Genomic DNA, 13,984 nt, shown 5'->3' on the forward strand with positions numbered 1-13,984 from the left:
CACTTTCCACCGCAGATGCCGAAGGGCGACATCGGCGGATGCAGTGGATTGAGACGCAGTTATTTCTAGCTTAAACAGACCGATTTTGTTGTGGATTTTTTTATTATGTTAATTAGCGTGGCCGCGTCAATCGACTCTAGGGGTTTTGGTTAGGACACGCGCACATACACACACACAGTGCACACAAACAGGAGTAAAGCACTTCTGCTTCGCTCTTCCAGGGGCTGTGTACAATAGCTCTCCCACAGTGCAGTGTGCTCTTGTGTTTTCCTGTGTGTGTGTGTGTGTGTGTTTGTGTGTGTGTGTGTGTGTGTTTGTGTGTGTGTGTGTGTGTGTGTGTGTGTGTGTGCGAGCTCTCTTTCTCTCCTTTGGCATTGGGATAGCAGGGCTTAGCTGTGATGATGTCTGTATGAGCGTGCAGTATTAGTGCTTACAGCTAGCAGGATCAGCTCATGGTTTCCCCCACTACAGAACACAATGGAGAGAGGAGCCATTCGCTTCAATGGGACTGGAGGAGAGCTTATCATATAGGCTCTAATCATCATGGTTACCCCCAAGGGAAATATGCTGTGTTTGTGTTTCAAATAGTAATATCCCATGATGTGTGTGTGTGTGTGTGTATATATATATATATACATACAGTGGGGAGAACAAGTATTTGATACACTGTCGATTTTGCAGGTTTTCCTACTTACAAAGCATGTAGAGGTCTGTCATTTTTATCATAGGTACACTTCAACTGTGAGAGACGGAATCTAAAACAAAAATCCAGAAAATCACATTGTATGATTTTTAAGTAATTAATTTGCATTTTATTGCATGACATAAGTATTTGATCACCAACCAACCAGTAAGAATTCCGGCTCTCACAGACCTGTTAGTTTTTCTTTAAGAAGCCCTCTTGTTCTCCACTCATTACCTGTATTAACTGCACCTGTTTGAACTCGTTACCTGTATAAAAGACACCTGTCCACACACTCAATCAAACAGACTCCAACCTCTCCACAATGGCCAAGACCAGAGAGCTGTGTAAGGACATCAGGGATAAAATGTAGACCTGCACAAGGCTGGGATGGGCTACAGGACAATAGGCAAGCAGCTTGGTGAGAAGGCAACAACTGTTGGCGCAATTATTAGAAAATGGAAAAAGTTCAAGATGACGGTCAATCACCCTCGGTCTGGGGCTCCATGCAAGATCTCACCTCGTGGGGCATCAATGATCATGAGGAAGGTGAGGGATCAGCCCAGAACTACACGGCAGGACCTGGTCAATGACCTGAAGAGGGTTGGGACCACAGTCTCAAAGAAAACCATTAGTAACACACTACGCCATCATGGATTAAAATCCTGCAGCGCACGCAAGGTCCCCCTGCTCAAGCCAGCGCATGTCCAGGTCCGTCTGAAGTTTGCCAATGACCATCTGGATGATCCAGAGGAGGAATGGGAGAAGGTCATGTGGTCTGATGAGACAAAAATAGAGCTTTTTGGTCTAAACTCCACTCGCCATGTTTGAAGGAAGAAGAAGGATGAGTACAACCCCAAGAACACCATCCCAACCGTGAAGTATGGAGGTGGAAACATCATTCTTTGGGGATGCTTTTCTGCAAAGGGGACAGGACGACTGCACCGTATTGAGGGGAGGATGGATGGGGCCATGTATCGCGAGATCTTGGCCAACAACTTCCTTCCCTCAGTAAGAACATTGAAGATGGGTCGTGGCTGGGTCTTCCAGCATGACAACGACCCGAAATACACAGCCAGGGCAACTAAGGAGTGGCTCCGTAAGAAGCATCTCAAGGTCCTGGAGTGGCCTAGCCAGTCTCCAGACCTGAACCCAATAGAAAATCTTTGTAGGGAGCTGAAAGTCCGTATTGCCCAGCGACAGCCCCGAAACCTGAAGGATCTGGAGAAGGTCTGTATGGAGGAGTGTGCCAAAATCCCTGCTGCAGTGTGTGCAAACCTGGTCAAGACCTACAGGAAACGTATGATCTCTGTAATTGCAAACAAAGGTTTCTGTACCAAATATTAAGTTCTGCTTTTCTGATGTATCAAATACTTATGTCATGCAATAAAATGCAAATTAATTACTTAAAAATCATACAATGTGATTTTCTGGATTTTTGTTTTAGATTCTGTCTCTCACAGTTGAAGTGTACCTATGATAAAAAATTACAGACCTCTACATGCTTTGTAAGTAGGAAAACCTGCAAAATCGGCAGTGTATCAAATACTTGTTCTCCCCACTGTTTACATACAGTATATATGTATGTGTGTGTGTGTATGTATACATACAGTTTATATGTATGTGTGTGTGTATATATACATACAGTATATATGTATGTGTGTGTATATATACATACAGTATATATGTATGTGTGTGTGTGTATATATACATACAGTATATATGTATGTGTGTGTGTGTATATACATACAGTATATATGTATGTGTGTGTGTATATATACATACAGTATATATGTATGTGTGTGTGTGTGTGTATATATACATACTGTATATATGTATGTGTGTGTATATATACATACAGTATATATGTATCTGTGTGTGTGTATATATACATACAGTATATATGTATCTGTGTGTGTATATATACATACAGTATATATGTATGTGTGTGTGTGTGTATATATACATACAGTATATATGTATGTATGTGTGTGTGTATATATACAGTGTGTGTGTGTGTATATATATATACAGTGTGTGTGTGTATATATATACAGTGTGTGTGTATATATACAGTGTGTGTGTGTATATATACAGTGTGTGTGTGTATATATACAGTGTGTGTGTGTATATATACAGTGTGTGTGTGTATATATACAGTGTGTGTGTATATACAGTGTGTGTGTGTATATACAGTGTGTGTGTGTATATACAGTGTGTGTGTGTGTGTATTAAGGTGTGTGTTTGTCGCCTGTCTGTATGCTTGTCATCCTCTCCCATTCCATCTCATTTGCATATGGGCCTGGAGAGAAGATGGGCTGAATAAATTAACTGAGCCACACAGAGATGTGTTAGCCATCTCATTCTCAATCTGTTCCCCAGATCATCATCTGGCCTGTTCACACTCCCACACACATACCAGTGTCAACGCACAAACATGCATACACACATACACACGTGCAAACACACGTGCGCAAAAACACACACAAGCATGTACGCACACACACACACTCATGCACCCACACACACTTTGCCATAGACAATCTGATGAGCTTATTTTCTAAACCACAACTTAATACCTCAGATACTAAAACCTGAATCTACAGAGGGATTCAACCCACCCACCCCTCCCTCCCTCCCTCCCTCCCTCCCTCCCTCCCTCCATCCATCTCTCTCTCCCTCCCTCTCTCCCTCCGGTCATAACATCTGGAGATGGATACAATATGATTGTGTCACTAAACAGTCATTTAGGCATCATTATCTTAACACTCCTGTTACACTAACCAATAAGACATACACAACATACTAGGCTAATTCACCCCTGCAGGGGGAACAGCTTGAGGCAAAACACTCTCTGGAAGTTTACAATGCCAGGTTCAGACAGTGGGGATCTTGGATACCCTCTCCTCATGACTCCGGAGTTGTTGACCAGAGGGACAGATGGAGGAAGGAGAGAATGAATGTTCAGCTGTTAATCAGCTGAACATTCTGCATGGAAGAGTGGGCCAAACACTCTGCATGGAAGAGTGGGCCAAAATTCCTCCACAGCGATGTGAGAGACTGATCAACAATTACAGTGTTTGGTTGGAGTCATTGCAGCTAAAGGTGGCACAACCAGTTATTGAGTGTAAGGGAGCAATTACTTTTTCGCACAGGGGCATAACTTTGTTTATGAAATAAATTAAAAAAGTATGTAATTGTGTCATTTGTTCACTCAGATTCACCTTATCTAATATTAAGTTTGACCCCCAGAATGACCTCACCTTCCTCAGGGTCCGCTCCAAGAAGAATGAGAGACTTTGATTGCTCCAGATAAAGACTATTTCCTCATCGTCATTCAGAACCCCTAAGACTGAGAGGATCACCTCCACCATCTCTTTGCTGTAAAAAAGTAGATCAAATTAGAAAGGGGGCAAATACTTTTTCACAGCACTGTAGCTGAATACATCACAAATTTCAGCAGTAGAATGGCCTTACTGAAGAGCTCAGTGACTTTCAACATGGCACCGTCATGGGATGCCACCTTTCAGTTTGTAAAATTTCTGCCCTGATAGAGCTGCCCCGGTCAACTGTAAGTGCTGTTATTGTGAATTAAACAACGGGTGGGTCTAAACCTGAATGCTGATTGGTTAAAACCGCATTCCAGCTGGTGTCTATTCCACAAGTTACCACCGGCTAAATCAAATAAAATGTTAGTCACATACACGTGTTTAACAAGCGAAATGCTTGTGCTTCCAGCTCCGACAGTGCAGTAATATCTAACAAGTAATATCTAACAATTTCACAACATATACCCAATACACACAAATCTAAGTAAAGAATGAATTAAGAATATACACAGCCAGGGCAACTAAGGAGTGGCTCCGTAAGAAGCATCTCAAGGTCCTGGAGTGGCCTAGCCAGTCTCCAGACATGAACCCAATAGAAAATCTTTGGAGGGAGCTGAAAGTCCGTATTGCCCAGCGACAGCCCCGAAACCTGAAGGATCTGGAGAAGGTCTGTATGGAGGAGTGGGCCAAAATCCCTGCTGCAGTGTGTGCAAACCTGGTCAAGACCTACAGGAAACGTATGATCTCTGTAATTGCAAACAAAGGTTTCTGTACCAAATATTAAGTTCTGCTTTTCTGATGTATCAAATACTTATGTCATGCAATAAAATGCAAATTAATTACTTAAAAATCATACAATGTGATTTTCTGGATTTTTGTTTTAGATTCCGTCTCTCACAGTTGAAGTGTACCTATGATAAAAATTACAGACCTCTACATGCTTTGTAAGTAGGAAAACCTGCAAAATCGGCAGTGTATAAAATACTTGTTCTCCCCACTGTATATGGATGAGCGATGTCAGAGCGTCATGGACAAAGATACAGTAGAATAGTATAGAATACAATATATACATATGAGATGAGTAATGCAAGATATGTAAACATTATTAAAGTGGCTAGTGTTCCATTTCTTAAAGTGGCAGGGGATTTCTAGTCTATGTCTATAGGCAGCAGCCTCTAATGTGCTAGTGATGACTGTTTAACAGTCTGATGGCCTTGAGATAGAAGCTGTTTTTCAGTCTCTCGGTCCCAGCTTGATGCACCTGTACTGACCTCGCCTTCTGGATGATAGCGGGGTGAACAGGCAGTGGCTCGGGTGGTTGATGTTCTTGATGATCCTTTTGGCCTTCCTGTGACATCGGGTGCTGTAGGTGTCCTGGAGGGCTCGTAGTTTGCCCCCGTAATGCATTGGGCAGACCGCACCACCCTCTGGAGAGCCTTGTGGTTGCGGGCGATGCATTTGCCGTACCAGGCAGTGATACAGCCTGACAGGATGCTCTCAATTGTGCATCTGTAAAAGTTTGTGAGGGTTTTAGGTGCCAAGCCACATTTCTTTAGCCTCCTGAGGTTGAAGAGGCTCTGTTGCGCCTTCTTCACCACACTGTCTGTGTGGGTGGTCCATTTCAGTTTGTCAGTGATGTGTATGCCAAGGAACTTGAAGCTTTCCACCTTCTCCACTGCGGTCCCATCGATGTGGATAGGGGGGTGCACCCTCTGCTGTTTCCTTAAGTCCACGATCATCTCCTTTGTTTTGTTGATGCTGAGTGAGAGGTTATTTTCCTGGCACCACACTCCCAGAGCCCTCACCTCCTCCCTGTAGGCTGTCTCATCATTGTTGATAATCAAGCCTACTACTGTTGTGTCGTCTGCAAACTTGATGATTGAGTTGGAGGCGTTCTTGGCCACGCAGTCATGGATGAACAGGGAGTACAGGAGTGGGCTGAGCACGTGCCCTTGTGGGGCCCCAGTGTTGAGGATCGGCGAAGTGGAGGTGTTGTTTCCTACCTTCACCACCTGGGGGCAGCCCGTCAGGAAGTCCAGGACCCAGTTGCACAGGGTGGGGTTCAGACCCAGGGCCTCGAGCTTAATGATGAGCTTGGAGGGTACTACGGTGTTGAATGCTGAGCTATAGTCAATTAACAGCATTCTTACATATAGTGAGGGAAAAAAGTATTTGATCCCCTGCTGATTTTGTACGTTTGCCCACTGACAAAGACATGATCAGTCTATCATTTTAATGGTAGGTTTATTTGAACAGTGAGAGACAGCATAACAACAAAAAAATCCAGAAAAACACATGTCAAAAATGTTATAAATTGATTTGCATTTTAAATGAGGGAAATAAGTATTTGACCCCTCTGCAAAACATGACTTAGTACTTGGTGGCAAAACCCTTGTTGGCTATCACAGAGGTCAGATGTTTCTTGTAGTTGGCCACCAGGTTTGCACACATCTCAGGAGGGATTTTGTTCCACTCCTCTTTGCAGATCTTCTCCAAGTCATTAAGGTTTCGAGGCTGACGTTTGGCAACTCAAACCTTCAGCTCTCTCCACAGATTTTCTATGGGATTAAGGTCTGGAGACTAGGCCACTCCAGGACCTTAATGTGCTTCTTCTTGAGCCACTCCTTTGTTGCCTTGGCCGTGTGTTTTGGGTCATTGTCATGCTGGAATACCCATCCACGACCCATTTTCAATGCCCTGGCTGAGGGAAGGAGGTTCTCACCCAAGATTTGACGGTACATGGCCCCGTCCATCGTCCCTTTGATGGGGTGAAGTTGTCCTGTCCTCTTAGCAGAAAAACACCCCCAAAGCATAATGTTTCCACCTCCATGTTTGACGGTGGGGATGGTGTTCTTGGGGTCATAGGCAGCATTCCTCCTCCTCCAAACACGGCGAGTTGAGTTGATGCCAAAGAGCTCAATTTTGGTCTCATCTGACCACAACACTTTCACCCAGTTCTCCTCTGAATCATTAAGATGTTCATTGGCAGGGGGACCTTTGATTTCTTAAGCAGGGGGACCTTGCGGGCGCTGCAGGATTTCAGTCCTTCACGGCGTAGTGTGTTACCAATTGTTTTCTTGGTGACTATGGTCCCAGCTTCCTTGAGATCATTGACAAGATCCTCCCGTGTAGTTCTGGGCTGATTCCTCACCGTTCTCATGATCATTGCAACAATGATCTTGCATGGAGCCCCAGGCCGAGGGAGATTGACAGTTCTTTTGTGTTTCTTCCATTTGCAAATAATCGCACCAACTGTTGTCACCTCCTCACCAAGCTGCTTGGTGATGGTCTTGTAGCCCATTCCAGCCTTGTGTAGGTCTACAATCTTGTCCCTGACATCCTTGGAGAGCTCTTTGGTCTTGGCCATGGTGGAGAGTTTGGAATCTGATTGATTGATTGATTGCTTCTGTGGACAGGTGTCTTTTATACAGGTAACAAGCTGAGATTAGGAGCACTCCCTTTAAGAGTGTGCTCCTAATCTCAGCTCGTTACCTGTATAAAAGACACCTGGGAGCCAGAAATCTTTCTGATTGAGAGGGGGTCAAATACTTATTTCCCTCATTAAAATGCAAATCCATTTATAACATTTTTGACATGCGTTTTTCTGGATTTTGTTGTTGTTATTCTGTCTCTCACTGTTCAAATAAACCTACCATTAAAATTATAGACTGATCACTTCTTTGTCAGTGGGCAAACGTACAAAATCAGCAGGGGATCAAATACTTTTTTCCCTCACTGTAGGTATTCCTCTTGTCCAGATGGGATAGGTTAGTGTGCAGAGTGATGGCGATTGCATCGTCTGTGGAGCTATTGGGGCGGTAAGCAAATTGAAGTGGGTCTAGGGTGTCAGGTAAGGTAGAGGTGATCCTTAACTAGTCTCTCAAAGCACTTCATGATGACAGAGGTGAGTGCCACGGGGCGATAGTCGTTTAGTTCAGTTACCTTTGCTTTCTTGGGTACAGGAACAATGACGGGTACAGGAACTATTTACTCTATTCCCTCTGACTGCGCAATCCACGCTCTCCACTATAAAAAGCATCTAGACATTATCTCATTTCTTTTAGACTAAGATTTAGTTTTCAACAGTGGAGATTTGTATAAACCTTGCTGTCTGTCTCTCTGACATTTGCAACATTGTTTAAATATTCAAATTCGATCCCCAGCTGTCCCATAGTAATGAACATGTCAGGAGTTGGGAGGAGACAGACCGGCAGGCAGCTTTTCTCAGCCAGTCGAAATCATGAATCAGCATAATTTTTATGGATATATACAAAGAACTATCAATAGAAAACAGGTCAAATGAAACGAAGTCCAGATAGTTTGAAGTATTTCCAGCTTCAGTCTGAAGTGAAACCAGTGATTGTCAGATATATTGGCACGGTTTGCCGGCCTTCGACGACTCCGTCTCGGCCCTAACAACACCCGTGCCAATATCTCCTCCAAACACCGGCTTCTCGGGCATTATCACTTAAGTAGAAACGTCTAGGCACAACAACAGCTCAGCCACAAAGTGGTGGGCCACACAAGCTCACAGAACGGGACCGGTTAGTGCTGAAGCGCGTAAAAATGGTCTGTCCTCGGTTGCAACACTCACTACCGAGTTCCAAACTGCCTCTGGAAGCAACGTCAGCACAAGAACTGTTCGTCGGGAGCTTCATGAAATGGGTTTCTATGGTCGAGCAGCCACACACAAGCCTAAGATCACCATGCGCAATGCCAAGCGTCAGTTGGAGTGGTGTAAAGCTTGCCGCCATTGGACTCTGGAGCAGTGGAAACGCGTTCTCTGGAGTGATAAAGCACGCTTCACAATCTGGCAGTCCGATGGACAAATCTGGGTTTGGCGAATGACAGGAGAACGCTACCTGCCCGAATGCATAGTGCCAACTGTAAAGTTTGGTGGAGGAGGAATAATGGTCTGGGGTTGTTTTCATGGTTCGGGCAAGGCCCCTTAGTTCCAGTGAAGGGAAATCTTAATGCTATAGTGTACAATGACATTCTAGACGATTCTGTGCTCCCAACTTTGTGGCAACAGCTTGGGGAAGGCCCTTTACTGTATCAGCATGACAATGCCCCCGTGCACAAAGAGAGGTCCATACAGAAATGGTTTGTCGAGATCGGTGTGGAAGAACTTGACTGGCCTGCACAGAGCCCTGTCCTCAACCCCATCGAACACCTTTGGATGAATTGGAATGCCGACTGCAAGCCAGGCCCAATCGCCCAACATCAGTGCCCGACCTCACTACTGATCGTGGCTGAATGGAATCAAGTCCCCGCAGAAATGTTCCAACATCTAGTGGAAAGCCTTCCCAGAAGAGTGGAGGCTGTTATAGCAGCAAAAGGGGGAGCAAATCCATATTAATGCCCATGATTTTGGAATGAGATGTTTGACGAGCAGGTGTCCACATACTTTTGGTCATGTAGTGTATCTTACTCGCTCTCGCACACATGGGCGAACACAGCAGATATACAGACAGACAGACAGACACACGCACCAACTGAAGCTCTTATCCTGATTGATGGGCTTTAAAGCCTTCATGTTCTTCATCAGTCAGAATAAGAAGTGTGTTTCTTTCTCTACATGGTCTAAAACTCATCTGCTGACTTCAGAGCCCCAGTGTGTCAGTTGAGGAGAGAAGCTTTAGTCACAGTGTGATCACACCTGACTCATTTTCCCACTCTCACTCTCCTCCTCTCTCTCCTCCTCTCTCACCTTCTCGCTCCCACTCTTTTTCTCCTTTAATGGCCTCTCCCTCCCTTTATTTCCCTCCCTCCTTCCATCAGAGCGACCTACCTCCCATTTTTTAAAATCTCTCCCTCTATCACCCCCACGATCTCGCTCCCTCCTTCATCAACCTCTTCAACCCTCTCTTCTGCCAACGAGTTCTCTCTTTTCTTTGGTAGTCTGCAGAGTCCACTCACTGGTCACACTGGTCTGTCAATGGCTACATCCCAAATGGCACCCTTTTCCCTATATAGTGCACTTATTAGGGCACTAAAGGGGAAATAGTGTGTAATTTGAGACGATGATGTAATAAAGCAGATAGTTGAAGGAATACAACAAACAGCTCTGCCAGTGTTACTCCTAGAGAGGGAGTAGGGCACCATTTTGGACAAACCCAGTGGTTGATTTATGGTCAAAATGGTCCAAGTGGTCTCTCTGTTGCCTTGGAGGATAACATCCCCAGCCAAGCCAATGTGTCTGACTGAATAAATAAATGTAACATACATTATCTAGGTATAGATAGTCTGAATGGATATGAGCACACAGACATGGTTATTTATTTTTCATTACTGTGTTGGAGTCATGAAGTCACAGAGGGAGAAATAATATTTCTAATGGAAACTAAATGTAATTAAACCGTGAATTTGACCGTGGGTTCTCTTCAATGTCAGACTGAGAGACAGGCCGATTCCTCACTGGACGCACACACACACGCATGGACGTGCACACACACACACACACACACTGTGTCTCTCTGACATATACACACACGTGTTCACTCCCACACGCACACGAGTACACACAAATAAATCCCATTGCTGGGAATGAATCTCCACAAAATCAGATAATCCTTCAGGAATCCTTCACTCGCTCTCTTGGTCTCTCTCCATGACACACACACAAACACACACAAATATATACACAAACAAAAACAGCCACATATTGAGAGTATCTGTCTTTATCACCACAGCAGAGCACTGCTATGCAGACGTAAGGAGCTCAGGTGGCATCAATGTATTTACCATATAAATGACATGCCTGTCTGTCTAGAGACAAGATGACAATACTCCCTAGCCTGAAAACTGTTGTGTGTATGTATGTATGTATGTATGTACAGTGAGGGAAAAAAGTATTTGATCCCCTGCTGATTTTGTATGTTTGCCCACTGACAAAGACATGATCAGTCTATAATTTTAATGGTTGGTTTATTCGAACAGTGAGAGACAGAACAACAACAAAAAATCCAGAAAAACGCATGACAAAAATGTTATAAATTGATTTGCATTTTAATGAGGGAAATAAGTATTTGACCCCTCTGCAAAACATGACTTAGTACTTGGTGGCAAAACCCTTGTTGGCAATCACAGAGGTCAGACGTTTCTTGTAGTTGGCCACCAGGTTTGCACACATCTCAGGAGGGATTTTGTCCCACTCCTCTTTGCAGATCTTCTCCAAGTCATTAAGGTTTCGAGGCTGACGTTTGGCAACTCAAACCTTCAGCTCTCTCCACAGATTTTCTATGGGATTAAGGTCTGGAGACTAGGCCACTCCAGGACCTTAATGTGCTTCTTCTTGAGCCACTCCTTTGTTGCCTTGGCCGTGTGTTTTGGGTCATTGTCATGCTGGAATACCCATCCACGACCCATTTTCAATGCCCTGGCTGAGGGAAGGAGGTTCTCACCCAAGATTTGACGGTACATGGCCCCGTCCATCGTCCCTTTGATGGGGTGAAGTTGTCCTGTCCTCTTAGCAGAAAAACACCCCCAAAGCATAATGTTTCCAACTCCATGTTTGATGGTGGGGATGGTGTTCTTGGGGTCATAGGCAGCATTCCTCCTCCTCCAAACACAGCGAGTTGAGTTGATGCCAAAGAGCTCAATTTTGGTCTCATCTGACCCACAACACTTTCACCCAGTTCTCCTCTGAATCATTCAGATGTTCATAGGTAAACTTCAGACGGGCCTGTATATGTGCTTTCTTGAGCAGGGGGACCTTGCGGGCGCTGCAGGATTTCAGTCCTTCGCGGCGTAGTGTGTTACCAATTGTTTTCTTGGTGACTATGGTCCCAGCTGCCTTGAGATCATTGACAAGATCCTCCCGTGTAGTTCTGGGCTGATTCCTCACCGTTCTCATGATCATTGCAACTCCACGAGGTGAGATCTTGCATGGAGCCCCAGGCCGAGGAAGATTGACAGTTATTTTGTGTTTCTTCCATTTGCGAATAATCACACCAACTGTTGTCACCTTCTCACCAAGCTGCTTGGCGATGGTCTTGTAGCCCATTCCAGCCTTGTGTAGGTCTACAATCTTGTCCCTGACATCCTTGGAGAGCTCTTTGGTCTTGGCCATGGTGGAGAGTTTGGAATCTGATTGATTGATTGCTTCTGTGGACAGGTGTCTTTTATACAGGTAACAAGCTGAGATTAGGAGCACTCCCTTTAAGAGTGTGCTCCTAATCTCAGCTCGTTACCTGTATAAAAGACACCTGGGAGCCAGAAATCTTTCTGATTGAGAGGGGGTCAAATACCTATTTATAAAATTTTTGACATGCGTTTTTCTGGATTTTTTTGTTGTTATTCTGTCTCTCACTGTTCAAATAAACCTACCATTAAAATGATAGACTGATCATGTCTTTGTCAGTGGGCAAACGCACAAAATCAGCAGGGGATCAAATACTTTTTTCCCTCACTGTATGTATGTATGCACGTGAGCTTGAGTGTTTTAAAATGAGGTTTTGTATGTGTGCGTTCATGTGTGTGTGTGTGTGTGTGTGCGCGCGTGTGGGAATGTGTGTGTGTGCGCGTGTGACGCATGAGTATGTGTGTGTACATGTGCGTCTACAGTACACTATGTATGTGTGTTGCTCTAAGTAGGCTCCCATCTATCTCATAATGAGCTTATCAGAAACGGAGGTGGCAGAATTCAGAGCTGTTGTCTGGTTGGTCATGACTTCCTGTGCTAGTGGTAGTTCTAAATAGCAACCTAATCCCTTTATAGTGCACTACTTTTGACCAGAGCCCTTTAAGTAGTGCACTTTAAAGGGAATAGGGTGCCATTTGGGATGCAACCACTGTACTGGGCTGGCTGCTGAAAGTTCTGAGTATGTAGCAAATTCAACAATTGACTTTGACTAAACTTCCTGCATCCATTCCTAAATACAAGGTGAAGGAAGATGAATCTTAAAATGGACAAACAGTGAGATTTAACAATCCAGAAACATAACCCTCTATTACACTCTCTCTCTCTCCCCCAAACTCTTTATTTTCACTCTCTCTGCACAATCCCTTCTGTCACAATAGCAGAATTAGTATATTTAGAACCCAGCAGCCTCCTGGGGCTTCTCATCAAACACTCCCATAACACTGCTGCGCACACACACACAAACTCTCACACAAGACACAGACACAAACCATTCCCTAAACACTGCACAAAACTTAAACTACAGTATTCTCTCATCGCCCTCTCGTTTTCAGAGGCAGGGAGAGGGCATGGATTAGTCTGTACTTTACAGCTGAATCTTGGGATGGTGACAGTATAAATGTCAACCCTGGTCCTGAAGAGCAACAGAATTCCAAAGTAGACTTCTAGTCACTTCATATAAATCTGGATGGATTCCAAATGGATTCCAAATGGACTCCTGTCTAATCTGTTCTGATGACTAAGGGTGAAATTGGAATTGACTACTGGATCTAGAAGAGTGTGTGCGTGCGTGTCTGTCCGTATTCCATACCTTCCTTCCCCAGCAGGAAGTCCAGGAAGTGGTAGGTGTAGGACACGCCCACCTTGGTCTCCACCTGCGGCCGTCGGAGGGTGGAGAAAATCTTCCCGGGACTCCTCTCCTCCCCCGCCCTCCGCAGCTTAGGAAGCCTGCAGCCCATGACCCTGCAGGGAGAGGGCTGGGGGGAGAGACAGAGAGAGAGAAAGAGGAGATAGATTGAAAGGAAGAGAGAAAGCCAGGGAGAGTAGAGAATAAGATGGAGAGAGAGAACAGAGATGGAGTGTGGGAGAGAATGAGATAGAGAGAGAACAGAGATGGAGTGTGGGAGAGAATGAGATAGAGAGAGAGAGAGGAGGGAGAACAGAGATGGAGTGAGAGAGAGAAGGGGGAGAATGAGATGAGAGAGAGAGAGAGAGAGAACAGAGATGAGTGAGAGGGGGGGAGAGAATGAGATGAGAGAGAGAGGAGGGGAGAGAATGAGAGAGAGAGAGAGAGAGAGAGAGAGAGAGAGAGAGAGAGAGAGAGAGAGATGA

General features: G+C 44.7%; 1 protein-coding gene across 1 annotated transcript in view; it reads right to left on the reverse strand.

The window, feature by feature from the left end:
• LOC311131868 (raftlin-like) overlaps positions 1 to 13,611 on the reverse strand; it is a gene marked incomplete at both ends in the record, with an annotated part of 36,728 nt that extends 23,117 nt beyond the window's left edge. The window contains one exon of the mRNA XM_084164991.1: positions 13,464 to 13,611. Within this exon, the coding sequence (XP_084021117.1) occupies positions 13,464 to 13,611 (148 nt within the window). The remainder of the gene's footprint in view (positions 1 to 13,463) is intronic.
• Between the last annotated feature and the right edge of the window lie 373 nt (positions 13,612 to 13,984).

This window comes from Coregonus lavaretus (assembly GCF_964263955.1).
Source record: "Coregonus lavaretus genome assembly, chromosome: 7".
NCBI classification, from domain to species: Eukaryota; Metazoa; Chordata; class Actinopteri; order Salmoniformes; family Salmonidae; genus Coregonus; species Coregonus lavaretus.